This window comes from Gracilinanus agilis, chromosome 1 (assembly GCF_016433145.1).
Source record: "Gracilinanus agilis isolate LMUSP501 chromosome 1, AgileGrace, whole genome shotgun sequence".
NCBI lineage: Eukaryota > Metazoa > Chordata > Mammalia > Didelphimorphia > Didelphidae > Gracilinanus > Gracilinanus agilis.
The window spans coordinates 217,926,698-217,945,051 of NC_058130.1; the positions used below are offsets into that span (position 1 = coordinate 217,926,698).

Here is an 18,354-nt window from a genome sequence, read left to right on the forward strand (position 1 = left end):
GAAATGAGTAATTTTGATTATATTAAATTAAAAAGGGGTTGTACAAACAAAACCAATGTAACCAAGTTAGAAGGGAAAAAACAAACTAGAGGGAGGGGGAGCCATAGAAAAATTTTCTGATAAAGTTCTTACTTCAGAAAACTAAAAAAGACCTACAAGAATGAAGAGTGAAATAAGCAGAACCAGGAGAACATCATAAACAGTAACAGCAATATTGTACGATGAACAACAATGAAAGACTTAGCAAAACTCTCAGTAATACAATGATCAAGGATAATTCTGATGGACTTATGATAAAGAATGCTACTGAACTCCAGAGAAACAACTCTTAAAGTCAAAGTGCAGATCAAAACATACTATTTTTCACTTTAGCTAAGGTTTTATTATTTTGGGGTTTCAAATTTATATGAGTATTCTCTTACATGATAATACATTTAGTATAACCCATATCAAATTGCTTACCAGGTCTGGGAGAGGGGAGAGAGGAAGACAATTTAATCTTATAATTTCAGAAAGCTTATGTTGAAATTTATTATTAGATATAATTGGGAAAATATAATGCCTTTTTTAAAAAATTAAATAAAAATATTTTAAAGGGGAAAAAAGCATACCAAATTGACTTATCAATCTCCAGTTAAAAGCTACTCTCTTGGAGGCAGCTGGGTAGCTCAGTGGATTGAGAGCCAGGCATAGAGATGGGAGGTCCTAGGTTCAAATCTGGCCTCAGACACTTCCCAGCTATGTGACCTTAGGCAAGTCACTTGACCCCCATTGCCTACCCTTACCACTCTTCTGCCTTGGAGCCAATACACAGTATTGACTCTAAGACGGAAGGTAAGGGTTTAAATGAATAAAAATAAAAAGCTACTCTCTTGCTATAAAGTAATACATCTAAGACATGATGAAGGAAAAATAATTTCTTGCTTGAACTAGGGAATGACTTTATCTTCTGAACAACACACCTGCTTAAACATCTGAATGTATTATTTGTTAGTCCTGTTTTATATGAAGACAGTTCATTTGCCTAATATACATACTTGTTAATCTGTGCCAAAAACATTCCTTTTAAAGCATAAAATTCAGCTGTCATCTCTTTTGTGAAGTACTTCAAGTTTGTGGATTCAATGACTTCAAGGCCCTGTTAAGAGAAATTGTATGTGGGGAAAGTAATGAAATTAATTCCCAGATCAACATAGTAGACAACACAAAGGATTGATGGAAGGCTCTCTTTGAGAGCCCTCTGAACTCACCCTTTATCAGCATTCAATAATAGAGTAATATTTCCCTGCCTTAACCATCAATTATCTAACTATAAAAGATTTTAACTGAGTCACTAATTAACAAACTTTAGTTTTTAAAACTTTTAACTCTACATCACTAATATTTTTTACCCATCCTTATAATCCCCTCCATCAAATAAATTAATTCAAACTTGAGTTTTTGTAATATAATTAAGGAAAAAATAGGCACTTAGAGGAACTTAACAACAATATAATTAAATGACTAATTAATTTTTGCCTCTTTTCTTTTTAGAAACTATATCCCTCTACTATAACTGTACTATTCTTTTCAAAACACACACACACAAGCATACAACTCCTTATACATGACTGTTGTAACTATAAGTCTTAAGACTCCTACTCCATTTTTTAATCCATGAGTGGAGACGAAGGTGGAAAGGAAGGCATCCCATCAGCACTCTACCTGCATACACTCATTTTTTCCCATAACTCCAGCCAACTGAAGGTAGCATTTGACTTGTTGTCGAATCTTCTGAAAGCAATCCACAATTGGTACAGTAGGGATAGTATGAATACGGCTCAATATATCCAGAGCTACATTGACCAGTCCTTGTTTTCGAGCAATTTTTCCATACTGAATGATGGCTGAAGCTGAGGCATGAACCCCAAGCATAGCATTATTGGAACTAGGATCATGCTGTGAACTATTTTCATAGGCAGTTACAATAGCTAGAAGGCAAAGAAATACACCATTAGTCTAAGTAAAACCAAGATAGAAAATAAACATCATAATAAGGTTTATTAAAAATACAAAATGAACATATGGCTTATGAAAATGGGAGATTTGTGATGAACCCAAGCTACTTTTGTTGTGTATCATACTTATATTTTTTTCATTAAAAAACAAATATGCTTACACATTACATTCATCATCATCATCACTTTAGCTAATTATACCATGAAGGTTGCCTTGTAAACCATGACACATGAGCCTAATAACTGGCTCTGGAATTCAAGAGTGGAGAAAGGGGAGAGAACAGAGACTGGGGCAAAGTGAGAGCAACATCATAGCTGTTCTAGTTCTTCCTCAGTGACTCAGAATTCTGAGAAAAGTGACCGGACCCCAAATGGTCCTCGCCATTTGGCATGAAGGTGACCCCTGTTGTGGTTTCACTTTCACCTCCCTCTGCCTCCCCCCACATAACAACAACAACAAAAACAGTGGGTTGTCTGGAAAATTACATGATGAATGCATGCCGGACCAGGTAGGTTTACCCTGGTAATGATGTTGTCTCCACATGAAAATGCTGCTCCAGTGAGATAAATCATCTGATACAATAGGTAACCTATTCCTCCAGGTCTTTACTACAGTCTTCATATCATGGAGGCTGTTGTTCCTTCCCAGGTTGGTTGGCTGTAAGCCAGCATTTATTTGTGCAGCTTCTTGAAGTTCAATGATTTGCTGAGCTGCCTAAATGAAAGAAACACTAATTACTAAAAAGCATAGGAATAAAACTGGCCACCTATGCTCCTGTGAATCTGATTAAATTATTTTTACCCTAAACTACATATAACACATCTTCAAGTCAACATCAATATAATAACATTTACATAAAAATTTTAAGCTATACAGAGTAGTTTCCTCACAACTAGCCTATGAAAGAGGGAATATCTTTACCATTCCCATTTTATAGATAAAGAAACTGAGGTACAGAGGAATTAAATGCCTTGTCCAGGCACACAACTAATAAATGCCAATAGGTAGATTTAACTAAGTTCAAGAAAACCACAAGGAAAAGCATGTAACTTCCTGTCTATGGACCCTATCTGATTTAGATGACTCTTTTCATTTACTTTTCTCTACCAATGAAGTCTACATACTTATCTAACAAAAGTATCTTCAGATTTCTAATGAAGCTCAGAGGTATGTCAAAAATTTAGTGTCTATTAAGCAGGAAGATGGAGATACAAATATTGAATTCCTCAATTTTTACTAAGTGTCTATTTACAACTCACTGTCCTAGACACTTGGTTAATAATGATTCTGATGCAGTCAGATTATCTCCTGAAGGAGATTAGTCTGAGCTGGAGAGGCCAATGCCACTGGTAATGGAAAAGATGAGACATTTAACATATATTCTAAAGCAGGAAAATATGGAAATCAATTAGATGTGAAGAACAAGAGGTTAAGGAAAATAGAAGACAGAGCTGATTTTTAAATATGTTGTTATTACTAGAACAGCGATATAACTAATAGCAAAACACACACACACACACACACATAAACACACACACACACACACACACAAAAGTTTTGGAGAATGATTAGACTTCTGTAAAGTAGGTTGGAAATATAGGTCTGGAGAACTCGGAATAAAAGGATTGGAGGTAAAAATTTCATTGCTGTCCATACAGAGTAAAATGAAAGGGGAGGAGAAATGGGAGGGGGGAGGGAAGGGAAGGGAAGGAATAAGCATTTATTAAGTACCAGGTATGTGCTGGCATAATGCTCAGTACTCCACAAATAGTATCCCTTTTGATCCTGCTTGTTCTTCAAGAAGGAGGAAAGTGCTTTAGTGTGTAAGAAATAGGGGCCTTAAGAAATGTGTGCAGAATTACTTGGTCTTTGTATCTCTCATTAGCATTTAGAAAGCATTTAATGATTGTTATTTCCTAAGCCCCCACCAAAGAGGACTAGGAAGCAGTCAGAAAGGAAAGAGGAGAAGCACAAGAATGTGTGTCAGAATGCAATGGAGATAAGCAGGTTGACAGATAGTTTCTTAAAATTCACAAATTTGTTCTTTTTCTAATTGATAGAGCAAAACTGTCTAATGTCAAAATATGAAGATGAGTCTACTCTATATTTATGGTATAATCAAAAAAACATGAGTGAGGGAGAGAGGGCAGAACTGAGTTCAAGTCTAGATGCTGCCAGCTATGTGAAGGAAAGCTCTTTAGGGTTTGTTTCCTCATTAGCAAAATAAGAGGATTGGATTAGATAACCCCTTATGACTTCCAGCTCTCATGGTCTTCAATTCTAAGATACTAAGTTTCAGAATAGAATTGGAGCAACCATCCAGTTTAAAGTAAATAAAAAGGAACCTAAAGCAAATAGTTCTTATGTGGAAACTAAAGTTTTTTTGTATTTTTCCGGAGGCCCAAAGCCCTCTTCCAAAACCTATATGTCTGATTACAACCATAAGCATTTCTATTTTCTTGACAGCAGAACTTAATACCAAAATGCTTTCAAATTAGATTGTAGAAGTGTTCCTTTGGAAGTTGCCTCTGTTTTCCATAAAACTGTTAATCTTAAAACATTTCTACAAAGCCAGTTAAATTTTTATTTAACACTCACTCTCTCTGTCTCTGTCTCTCTCCCAATCTGGTTATCTATTATGTAACAAAGCTGACTGCCAAAACAAATGAGCACATGGGGGCAACTGGGTGGCTCAGTGGATTGAGAGCCAGGCCTGGAAATGGGAGGCCCTGGGTTCAAATGTGACCTCAGACACTTCCTAGCTGTGTGACCCTGGGCAAGTCACTTAATCTCCATTGCCTAGCCCTTCCAACTCTTTTGCTTTGGACCCAATAAACAGTATTGATTTCATGACAGAAAGTAAGGATGTTAAAAAATAAACAAAAGCATAAAGGCATTTCCCTGTCCTTAAGACTATAGTTTTCCAGAAAAAAAATTTATTAAACTGGGATTCAGTTTGAGAAACTGTATTTAGAAGAGGCAGATGACATAGCAGAGGACACTTTTGGCATGAGGAAAGCCTAGGTTCAAGTCCTGTATCTAAGAAATAATCAACTCTATAAAAAGCCCATGGCAACTCTCTAAATTACTGACAGTCAAATTTCATAGATTTATGTGAAAGATTTAACAATTATGTTATTTTAATTGTGCTATAACTCAGTAGATGTAGAGGTAGTGTCCATACAGAAAAATAATAACAAACTGCATTTAAAAAATTAATTTTTTGTAGACAGCTACAAAGCCAGTAGGACTGGTTTAAATTAAGTTCTGCTATGTGCAAAGGGCACTAAAAGACTGTCTGTCCTTAGATCCAGCCATACCACTGCTGGGGTTATACCCCAAAGAGATCATAAGGAAAAAGACTTGTACAAAAACATTTATAGCCGCGCTCTTTGTAGTGGCAAAAAACTAGAAAACGAGGGTATGCCCTTCAATTGGGGAATGGCTGAACAAATTGTAGTATATGCTGGTGATGGAATACTATTGTGCTCAAAGGAATAATGAACTGGAGGAATTCCATGTGAACTGGAAAGACGTCCAGGAATTGATGCAGAGTGAAAGGAGCAGAACCAGGAGAACATTATACACAGAGATGGATACAGTGTGGTACAATCGAACATAATGGACTTCTATATTAGCAGCAATGCAAGGATCCAAAGCAAGGCTGAGGGACTTATGAGAAAGAAAACTAGCCACATTCAGAGGAAGAACTATGGGAGTAGAAGAAAAACAACTGCTTGAACATATGGGTTGATGTGGATATGTTTAGGGATGTAGACACTAAACAACTACCCCAGTGCAACTATCAATAATATGGAAATAGGTCTTGATCAATGACACGTGTAAAACCCATTGGAAATACATGTCGGCTATAGGGGGGAAGGGGAAAGAAAGAACATGAATCATGTAACTATGGAAAAGCTCCCCTACAAAATTAAATAAATAAAGTTCTGCTTATGAAATGTACAGGATGTGTAGCCATGAGCAAGTCTTTTATGGCTGTCAGCACTCTAGCCCCAGGGTGTCAAACTCAAATCTTGCATGCCATGTACTGACTTAGAAAACAACATTATCTATGTTTTACTTGATGTTTACTTTGTCAAACATTTCCCAATTACATTTTAATCAGGTTTGGCTACACTTACAAGTTTTGCTTGGACGGTTTTCCAGTAAAGGATTTGCCACCTCTGCACTAGCCAAATCTCTAGTTTCACTTGCAAATAGTAGAGGGAGTTTCCTCATTAGAGGGTTCCATATATCAATGGCATAGGTCCAATCCTTATCCCTTTAATATACTTTATAAATATAATACTAACATAATATTTAGACATTAAAGTAACTAATCACTTGTGTTACTATAATACCTCCAATGAGAAATTAAATCTATCACACGATTCTGTATATATCTTATTGACATGCAACATATCCATATTTTCCAGAGAGCTACAAACCATAGCACATACTTATGGCTCAGTAAATGCTAGTGTGGAAGAAAAGATTCACTTAAAGAAATTATTTATATTTATGTATATACATAGCTATGTATATGTGTATTTATTTATCTATTTACTTGGGGAAAGCGAATGCATTTTGAAAGAACACATTAGAGAACACATTAGAGATTTTCCATAATCTATTGTCATCACACAAATTCTGAAATTCATAAATCCAAAAGGCAAGTGATGGCAAAGACTTTTAAGTTATGAAGGAAAAATACACCCCAAAATTTATTTTTAATGACTCCTAACCCCTTGTAGAGAGGACTGACAAAGCTAATTAAGGTGATGACTTTATTTATAATTAAAATAACATACATCTTAATGTTACTTTTAGGGAAAAAAAGTTAAATATTAACTATGTCCAAAAAATCCATATGTACATAATTAAATATCTTAAAGTAAAATAACGAAAACTAATTTGGGAGCCATTAAGCAAAACACTGTTCACCCAGGAGCTTAACTTTTATCCTCCTCTGTCATATATACTTAATTTACTTAACTGACTTTAAATGGAATTGCTGAAATATAAATTTACTATTCAGTTATCCTTTTTATTATTCAAGGTCTACTTTACTCATTTTTATATTGGAGATAGATAGATAATAGATATAGAGAGCCTTATCTATTATCTTGGCAAATGTGTATGGTCACATTCTCACACAGTGAACCAAGTGTAGATGGATGATCTGGGGGTATTATCAGTAATAATTTTAATTTGATATTGCTGTCCTTATATTATTTTTAAATAGCTGGGCTGAAATAGAAAATCAGTCTCCTGAAATTACTTTAGTCACTCTTGCTTTCTTATTTTACTGTCAAAGAAGTAGAAGCAATTGATGATTATATGCAGGGATTTCAAGGTTAACAAACAAGAATTAGTTTTTATTTAAATTCTGTTTCTGCATTACCCCCCAGAAAAAGAGTTAGATGATACTTTGACTCTAAATCCAGGTTGAGTTTTTTTTACCTTAAAAACGAAGTTGTAAGAGGCATCTTTTTTCCAGAATAAGCCTATTTCATCCATATTAATATTCTGCTGATCAATATATCCACCTTCTTCAATTACTTTCATCAGAATATTAGGGTATTTAGTTGCTACATCCACACCAGTTTTCATTGGCCCCTTCTTCAGTAATTTTAATATAATGCAAATGAACTTGATTTTTAAAGTGAACCAGTCAATTCAAGCAATAAAAATTTCTCTACTATCTACTTTATTTCCTCTTTCTTCATTGTCTTAAATAAACTTGATGCCTTTGTCTGAATGGCTGCTCTACTAAAAGGAATGATTATTTTAGTGAAAGCTTCAATCCTTACAGCTAAAAGAGGCTCCATATTCCCATCACTGTAACACTTGTATAACTAGTAGTTTGCAAACCATAAAAAGATGATGCAACTTTTTTTTTTTAAATCTGCTTGTGGGTTTTATAATATGCTATCCCTTAGATTCCAACATACTAACATCTTATCTTGTTTTAGAATTACTAGGACCTGACCGGACCAGGCTGTTCAGTTACGTCGATTTTTGTCCTAATATAATAGCAAGCATCTTCTTTTTTGCACTGGCAATATTCCATTAAAGTTTTCTTCCCTTTATCCATTTTAAGGTCTTGTTTCCAAAATGTTAATGCAACTTTTGATATTATTAGTATGGTGATATCAAACTCAAATAGAAATAGATCCTTGCAGGCTAAATTATTCCTGCAGAAAACCACAACTTAACATGATCAATGTGATGTTATATTTTTATTTATTTTGTTAAATGTTTCCCAATTATCCTCTTCCCCACCCAAACCTTATCTTCCATCTTAGAATCAATGTAAGGGCTAGGCAATGCAAATTTAGTGACCTGCCCAGGGTCACACACCTAGGAAGTATCTGAGATCACATTTGAACCTAGGACCACCTGTCTCCAGGCCTAGTTCTCAAACCAAAAAGCCACCTAACTATCTGTCCTCTCCCCCCACATAACTCCCCAAATTACATTTTAATCTAGTTCTGCCAGGAGTTTTACAGGACCCCTACAGAGGCCTGAAGCCTTCTGGTATAGTACACAGAAGTATATTACACCTACATAAAACAGGCAAATACAGACCAATGATATAGCAATGTGTTCAAAACTTTCAAATAGCTCACATGTATTTCATTAACTGAATTTTGGAGTGCATTAAAATGTGTCCTGGTATCATTTTATAATTCATACTATATTGAATTTTTTCATTATTCAAAACTTCATTAATCACAACCTATCTGCCTAACTACAGTTTCATTAGAAAAAGAATGCTAAATAACAATGGCTAGGTTTAAGAAAGATTTCATATATGCGATGACTCTAGTCTAGTGGTTCCCAAACTTTTTTGGCCTACTGCCCCCTTTCTAAAAAAAATATTACTTAGGCCCCTGGAAATTAATTTTTTTAAATTTCAATAGCAATTAATAGGAAAGATAAATGCACCCGTGGCCATTACCGCCCCCCTGGATGACTGCAGCACCCACCAGGGGGTGGTGGTGCCCACTTTGGGAATCACTGCTCTAGAGCTATACTAAAAAGGAAGCTAAGGAACGCAGAACACCTGTGAAAAAGTGTGAAAGCTGGAGATGGAATATCATGCATGGAAAATAGATGAGAGGTCAGTTTGACTGAAAGAGAGAACATGGGAAGTAGGGAATAACATGAAATAAACCTGGAAAGATAGGTGAGGAATAGATTATGGAAGTTTTTATGAGAATTCTGGGTTTTATTCTAGAAACATTAGCAAGTCATTGACAATTTGTGAGTAGAAGAGCGGCATGATTAGATCTGTGTTTTAGGATTTGGTAGCTATGTAGAGAAGATGGATTAGACAAGGGAAAGGCAAGAAAGAGAGACATCAATTAGAAATGTATCAAAATAGTCCAAGGAGGAATGGTAACAGTTCAACTAGGACAGAGGCTCATATCTGACATTTTCTGTTAGGATAACAACTGATTATTAGGATATTCATAAAATAATGGATAACAAATGTTTTGACAATAAGCTACTCTAAACCTGACCTTCTTAGAGGAATAGAAAAACCATTATTTCAAAACTCAAATGAATCAGACATCTGCTTTATTGGGACACTCTCTCTAACCAAAAAGATTGCAATTCATTTACATCTGTCCATCTTCCTATAAATTCACCACAGAAGGTCCAGGGTCAAGTGCACTAAAAAGGCTGATAGTCTTTACTTTCTTTTGACATCCCAAGGTACCAAGGGAGCCCTAAGACTGTCTACCATAACCACATGATTACTCTATTTTCTCTTCCTAGCATACAATTCCTTGATGTAATTTTTTACTCCCATTCTTTGAGGTGCCTCACTGGTTATATGTTACAGCCTTTTCATTTTCTTGTTGTCAGGTAGCATTACCAGTTGAAATGCTGGTTTAAAAGAGATGAGTTTTGCTTTCACAGGAAATTAGGTGTCTTTAAACAGGTTCTATAAATTCCTTAAAAAATCTAGCCCACTTTCTCCTTCTTGTTCAAATCTGAGTCTAACCTGGAGTCACAATTGGTATTGCCTATCCCAAGCAAAGTCTTTAAAAGATGTTGTAGATTTTAAAATTAACATTCAATGCCTCCAAAGTATGATATTTATAAGAATTTATTAATATTAAATTAGAGAGCTAGAGAACCAGGGAACCTTTCCCACTCACCTCACATGGAAGAGAGAGATGCTAGGGCCACAAGGACCAGTCACTACACAATTCACGTGCAAGAAAGGGGGCATGGCAGAGCAAACCAAAATGATATACAGACCGGTAACCATGCACGTAAACAGAAAGGAAAAGGAATTGTAGGTAATGCAAAAAGGTAGTTTGGGTAATGTAGTTTCAGGGGTTCAAGATTTTCCAACTATACAATGTCTGCCCAAATGCATATTGTAATCTAGGCAGTAGGCACTCATCATCTTCACGAAGTGCTAGTCCAGTACCTTAAACACTGTATAAATGTGACTGTGAGCTCTTGGAAGCTGTGGCAGTTCACTGAAGCATAAGCTCTGGCATGCTCCATCATGGCTGAAAGGCTTTGGGCATGGCCCAAGAAAAAGATGAGATTTGTTTTCCAAAGACCAACCTAGCTAAGAGAGGAGAAATTCATCGCCAAGATGCTGACCATTTAATAATAAACTGTTTGCCAATGGTAACCCATGGAACAAAGAAAATGCAAAATAGCACCTAGTTCTATGGAGCTCCCTGATATTTCTCTAAGAGCAGTGTCAGAGTGGCTCAGATGGGCAGAGTGCTCATCTTCAGAATATCTAAAAACTTATTTTGACTGTTGGTATTCTAAATGTCCAATAGCCAATGAGTGGATATATTGCTAGAAGAGATGAATCAAATCAATCTAGACATTCCTACTAGGAATAAAAGAAATTGTAGCTAAGTGGGAGTATGTTTCAGAAGCATTTCTTAGAGAATTAAAGGAAAAAAGTTGATAGTATGGGTTTAATCATAAATGCAAAAACATCATTTCATGGCACATTTGACCATTATTTATTGTAGTTCCAGTAATTATTTTGCTGTTCCTGTGCCAGCATCAGTTGCTGAGGTAGAAGAGATAGAGAAATTCTACAAATAACTTGTTAAGACCCTCCAAATTATTTCAACATGCACTTTGATATTTTGTGTCTTCAATGTAAAAGTAGAAAAAAAGAAGGATGAGGAGAAAATATGTGAGAAAGCATGATTCAGGAAGAAGGACTGATAGAACTGATAAGTCAAAACTCTTTCGATCACATAGAAGTTTTATGTTTTAATATCCTAATTTCATAATATCCCTAAACATCATCTTTTGAGAAAGGAATTGGTAGGTGCTAGACATCACAAAAACCAAACTAGATTTTATTTGAACAGACCTGACAAAGAATTTTTATTGATGCAAGATTTAGTCCCGAATCAGCTGTTTTTGTGCAGCGAGACACTATCAACTTATCAGAGCTAAGGTCAGAATCAGTAAAAATCGAGAAGAATAATGAAAAAAAGAAATGACATAAATGAAATACCATAATACTAAACCATTTAAACAATTAATTGGCTATCAAAATGGGAAATGGACAACAGAAATGACACTGAATCTAATTATAATTTTATACTGAAATTCAACCAATGTAAAGTAATTGCTACACTAAAGATACAAAAAAAGTCCAGAAATACACTGGTCAACAAACTATTGGACACCATTGCAATTGATTGAGAGGACTTCCAAAAACAACCTTAGATTAGAAACTCATTTATTAACATCTTGCTGAGGAGAATGATAGAAGATAAGGAGCAGAATCATCTCATAAGAAGAAATGAAGCAATAGAAGAGAAAACAAGTTTTAGGAAAGAGTAGCAAGATAGTCAGCTAAGCAAAGTCATCCCAAACACAGTTAAAAGTCTAATAAATGGAAGAAAAATGAACAAAATTTATAAAAATGTTTATAACAAAACTTTTTCTTCTTTGAGAATGAAGTGGAACCACCACACTTGGGATGCTAACACCACAATTCCTGATGTATCACAGGGAAGGTAGAAATGGCACTAAAGAGAACAAAGATGAGGAAAGCAGCTGGACTGGACCAAGGATTATACATAAAGGAACTCTATGCTAGGGACAATACAATGTTATGGTCACTGAGGGATCAATATACAAAGGTAGCTAAAAGAAGGGAAAATATCATAGGAATGGAGGAAAAAAACCTTACTAATATAGGAAAAAACTGACAGAGAATATTAGCAACTACCAAACTAGATACATTCCCTATCTACACAAAATCTTTATGAATAGTTATCTAAACATGAATTGAAGGAATCTTCCCTGAGAGTATTGGTAGAGAACAAGCATGCCTTCCCAAGTAATATTTAATAATGGACCACAATTTTGATATCTCATAAATGAATAAAAGATGTAGAGAATATAAGATGCCATTGTGCTTATGGCTTGATTGTGGGGTAAAAGGGATTTGTTGTTGCAGTGGGAAACTGCCCGACAAGCTAGTCTTTGACAAGGTGTCTCCTCATTCATATTTCAAAATGATTCAAAATTCCTTGAAAGATACATTAATAAAATTAACTCTATTCAACAGTCTTCTGATAATAAACATTAGGAGAGTCATGAAAAAGGGAATTGTATTCTTGCTAAAGATGTTCACTGCTTTGATAGGGAGGAGGTAATAAAGAGTTTAAGTTTGCAGTGGATTCCCTGGTGCATGGTGAGGTACTCTAGAGGTTCCTCTTGGTGGATGTGGATGACACTGCTGATTATACCAAGAAGAATCTCCTCAAAGTGATTTATAATCCACACAGGAAAGACAAGATAAAAGAACTATGTCCATTTTCAGATCCTAAACGTCTGAAAACTCAAGTTTCATGTTTTAAGCCTTGGAGATAATACTGTAACGATCACTAAACAGGTCTAGAAATGAAAAGGAAGCAGCATGAACCAGGCTCTATTAGATCAGGTTCCCTTTGTCACACAAAGTCAGAGAAAAAGTACTCATAGGTAGGACACATGAGCGGGTAGTAAGAATGCCCTTGTACTAAATTTATAGAAGTGAGCAAAGTTTCTATTAATAATCCCACAGGTATTAAGCACTAAGAGCAATCAGTGGTAAAATGTGTGCAACCACAGGAAAAAGACTGTGATAAACTGTTTCTCTGAGCTCTATAATCCAGTAAAATACAAACTATGTACTGCTGCTTCTCTTTTATCAAACCTCAAATCTTCTTCCTAACCCCTCAAATAAATGGGAGATATAGGCTTTTTAAGGCAAATAAGGAGAAAGGAATAGGCATTTATAGAACACCTATTATATGCCAAGCACCAGGCTAAGCCCTTTTAAAGAAATATCATTTGATCCTCACAACACTTCTGCAAGTCGGATGCTATTATTATTATCTTTTATAATTGAGGAAGCTGAGGCAAACAGAGATTAAATAATTTTTCTGGGTCACACTATCAATTGTCTTTGACTGGATTTGAATGCAAGTCTTCTCTAGGCCCAGTGTTCTGTCCACTGAGCCACCAAACCCATCTTATAACTAAAATGTGAATGATATTATAAATGGGAAACAAATATGATACAAAAAACAAATGATATAAATAAATAAATAGAAGTTGTATGTGTATATATGTATGTATATATGCATGCACAGACATATATTTATATGTATGTATAGCTGTAGATATAGAGATACACACCCATATTTATGACTAAGGAAATCAAACTGGTGAATCTAGCTAAGCAGTCCAAATTAATTTTTTAAAATCGATATCTCTTCTATGATACATGCAATAAATGTTGCCCAAACTACAGTACTTATTTTTTAATTGTAACACAACTGTAATTTTTAAGCTTTATGGATTAATAAATAACAAAGTTTGAAATGTTTTAATTATTTCTACTTTAACCAATATTAGTATACAAAAAAGATATCAGAAACAGAAATTGGATATACACATTAAAACAACTCACTGTTTTTCAGCATAAGGTCTACTAAAAACAATTAAGAACCCATAGATACTACTTTCAGACAATAGTCTTAAAACTCTAATAACAATTACTACCACCACTAAATTCATGTTTATATAATACTTTAAGGTTTATAAAGTACTTTGTATAATCCAAGCCTCCAAAGAGCCCTACGAAATAAACAGTAAAAGCATTCTCAATCCTCCCATTTTACAAATGAAACTAAGGCTCAGGTCACACAGCTAGTAAATGATAAAGCTAGAATTTAACTCTAGTTCTCATGGGGACTCCAAGTCCGTACTATTCCTACTATATCAATATTCCTCTGAAAAATAATATATTAAAGATAGGGATTAGTTGCCACAAAGCTTCATGATTCATAAGACTGTGTTGAAACCTTTTATCAAGCTAATTCACTACTCTCCTAAGAACAGCTAAATGTTTAAAAAATAAAATAAAGGTATACTTTGTAAAATGACGTCCAAATGCAACATTTTAAATGGCAATTGACAAAGTGCATTTTGGTCACCAACACCATTACAAAAAAAAAGTCTGATCTTAACCAGACACCTGTCCAAAATTTGAAAGCTAAAATGGTAACAGATTCATAATAAGACTACTTGATTTCACTCATTTTATTTCTTAGAATGTTCCATTTCCCAAACAGTAAATTCAAAATAAAGTTGTTGACACACAACAAGGTTTTCCAAAGGCAAATAATTAATGAATATTTTTCAAAAAATCAGTATCTAATTTTACATCATATTTGTTTTTTAAATGTTCCAATTTAGAAGGGCAAGAACGGTTTGGGATATGCTTTTACAGGGGCCTACATAAGATCTGCTATGTGCCAGGAACTGTGCTAAGTGCTTTATAAATTCTCACTTGATCTTCAATTGATTCTCACAACTACTCTGGGAGGCAAGTGCTATTATGATATCCATTTTATACCTAAAAAAATGAGGCAAACAAGTTAAGTGATTTACCCATGGTCACATGGCTAGGAATTATCTGAGGCCAGATTTGAACTAGGTTTTTCTAACTCCAGGCCAAGTTACTCTCCAACTGCACCACCAATCACAAAAACTTTCCAAGTATTTGTTGCTGTTGTTTTTTTAATTTAAGTCTACCTCAACTCAAATAACTGGCAAGCTTATAATGAACACTTTCTGATCTTTTACTATCAAAACAACAGAGAAAAGGCAAAGTTTCTTCACTCCTTATTTACCAAAATAACAATCTATATCTAAGAATCAAAAGTCTCACAAAGATACCAATGAATAAATTCAATACGATCTAATTTCATTGGCTTTCTAAAATACACAATGCTGGAAATTTTAACCTATAAAATGAACAGAAAGCAGATTAGTATAGCAAGGAAAACACCTAACTGATCAAAATATTGTTCAAAGCTATAGGATTAAACAGTATAAAAATAAGACTAATAGTAATAAGCAGCATATAAAATGTTGCTTTACGACAGAACCCCAAACCGCCCACCTTTCTTGAATTTTAAAGAGAAAACAGTGACTTCTCTTCAAAACTCTGGATGTTGAAGTGTTAAAGAGTTTTTTCCTTTATCTTACCTGAAGAAGGGGAGTATGAACATGGGAAACCACATGGGGAAGTCTTCGCCATTCTCGAATGGCCAGACTACTAGCCATCTCCACAAGACGTTCAATAAAGTTGAGCTGCTGTTCTTCAGGGTGGCAAATTGCTAAGTATCCTCGATACATATTGACTTTCCATGCCATCTCTTTTGGGCAACTAAGTTCCACCTAATGGGGGAAAAAAGTTAAGAATATTTTTCTTCATATTACTGTTGAGGAAACTAGAAATTACCTTGCCCACTTAGTAAATAAAAGCAACAAATGGTATGAATGATACAAAGGAAAAGTAAAGAATTCCATTTCTCAGGGATAATAGTGAGATCATGATGTGCATTTTAAATGGATTATGAAATATTTTATTAAAAAATTTAAACTCATAAGAATATGTTCTCAGAAATAAAAGTGTAATATCTGATTTAGAAAATGCAAATAAAAACGTAAAATAACATTGGCATATCCTACACAGTGCTATAACAAACACTTTTACATGAAGTCTGCCAGTAACTGAAACTGCTTAAAATTTTAGTCTTATCTCTTTAGTCTAATATAAAAATGTCTCATTACTAAAAAGATTTAATTTTGACTGAAACTAAAACATATGTGCAATTACTGGTAATTGGTAATTCTCAGATAATAAAAAATTACAATTAATGCTTGTCAGAAATAACAAAACAAAATCAACACTTAGGCAGGAAAAAAAAATCCATTCTCTATTTCAAAATTTAGGAGTACCGTTTACATGCTGTGTTTTTTATGAGGAAAAAAGGTTCTCAGAGTCTATGAACTTAAACTTTTTTTAATGATAATATTTATACATAATTGGTTTCCTTTATGGTCCAATGTATTTTACTTTTATGTATTCAGAAACATTTTTGTGAGGAGTCCACTGGCTTTACCAGACTACCAGAGGGGTCCTTCACATGGAAACAGTTTAGAACCTCCTACATTAGCCTTGAGAACAGAAGTTGTTTTTGCTTGTCTTTTGGTGCTGTCTTCGTTTCCACACTGTCGTTTATCTGCCCGAGTTCATGCCAAAGTTCAGGACCTAGTCTCATTATCCAACTCTCTGCTCATTACCTTATAAGTGTTTTAGATATTAATCTTAAGGTATATCAAACATAAATGCAATGTTAAATATCAGAATATCTTCTTTAAGCCAAAAACCTCTACTTGACACAAACAAGTTTCTTTTCATATAATTCATTCCAAATAGATCGATAAAGCCTTATTATAATGGGCCAATTGTTGGTATGCAAAAACAGCCATATTACAGAAATGTTCATGTCATAATGATATTCCTTAAGTAGGGTAAAAAGATTGGATTATGTTTAACAATTAATTTAATAATATTTGTAAAGGGGGCAGCTAGTTATCTGGCTTAGTGGATAGAGAACCAGGTCTGGAGACTGGAGGTCCTTGATTCAAATGTGACCACAAACACGTACTAGATGTGTGACCCTTAACACCAATAACCCCAATTGCTAGGAAGCCCTTACCAGTCTTCTGCCCTGGAACCAATACTTAGTATCAATTCTAAGGTAGAAAGTCAGGATTTAAAAAGAGGGAGAAGCATTTGTATAGACAGATAACCAAAAAACTAAGGAACTCAAAAGAGCCAATGATCATTTATTATTCCAGAAGACTCTTGATGAAAAAAGCTAACCACTTCCTGCCAGAGAGGTGATGAACTCAAAAGACATGCACACATTTTTACATGATGAAACATATTACCTAACTTCTTGGGAGAAAGACTCCTATAGATTGAAGCATTGTTGGGGTGGGTGGGGGGTGGGGGATGAATCAAGAAATTTGTTTTGTTTAACTACACATATTTGTCCTGAGGATTTGGGGGTAGGGGGGTAGGGAGAGACAAGAACAATTTTCATAAATCTAACAAAATGGGGTGACTCTAAATTAAGAAGAGGTTAGGGATTTGTTTGTTTTGGGGGGCAATAATAAGTGCTATTTTTGGACACATTATATTTGAAATGTAAACAGAACATCTAGTTCTACATGACCAACCAGGAAAGGGTGACACAAAATCTCAAGAAAAAGACCTGAGGCTACATAGATCTAGGAATCATAAAAAATCTAGAAAACATAAGATGGATAATTTTGTTTACATTTGTACAAGTGTACCTATGTAGTCAAGATTAGTCAATGAACTTGTTTGCCTTGGTTTCCTCAGCTGCAAAATGGAGATAACAGCGCCTAACCCATGGGGCTTATCCTGAGAATCAAGTGAGATAATACTTATAAAGCTCTTAGCACAGTTCCTGGCACAAGTTCCCTCCCTCCCTCTAGCTCTGCCTAGAACTACAACTGACAATTTAAATTTAAAAACGACTAAACCTGAACTTCCTTCTGATATCATTTCTTTTTCAGTAGTACCACTATAACTTGAGTCTTTAATTTTTAATATCTTGATTTTTATCTTCAATTCTTTCCTTTTATAGAAACTACCAAGTTCTATAGAGGCTCCATAATATCTTTTTAATTTTTAAAATATTTTATTACATTTGAATTCCAAGCTGTTTCCCTTCCTCTCTCCCAAAACTGCATCAGAGAAGGCCAACATTTGGCACAAGTATATATGTGAAACTATACAATATATAGTCTTCTTTCTTCGGAGGTGGATAGCATCTTCCTTCTTAAGTTTTTGTAATTGATTTGAATATACATGTTACTCATAATAGTTTAGCCATTCACATTTACTCTTCAGGTAATACAATGTCCTCTAAGTTCTGTTTGCTTCACTCCATATTATTT

At 34.6% G+C, this 18,354-nt stretch overlaps 1 protein-coding gene across 1 annotated transcript in view; it reads right to left on the minus strand.

The window, feature by feature from the left end:
- LOC123234219 (transformation/transcription domain associated protein) overlaps positions 1 to 18,354 on the minus strand; it is a 175,911-nt gene that overhangs the window by 50,387 nt on the left and 107,170 nt on the right. Inside the window, exons 59-62 of the mRNA XM_044660153.1 lie at positions 15,562 to 15,753; positions 2,517 to 2,712; positions 1,705 to 1,970; positions 1,038 to 1,138 (exon numbers count right to left, since the gene is read on the minus strand). Coding sequence (XP_044516088.1) covers positions 1,038 to 1,138; positions 1,705 to 1,970; positions 2,517 to 2,712; positions 15,562 to 15,753 — 755 coding nt within the window. The remainder of the gene's footprint in view (positions 1 to 1,037; positions 1,139 to 1,704; positions 1,971 to 2,516; positions 2,713 to 15,561; positions 15,754 to 18,354) is intronic.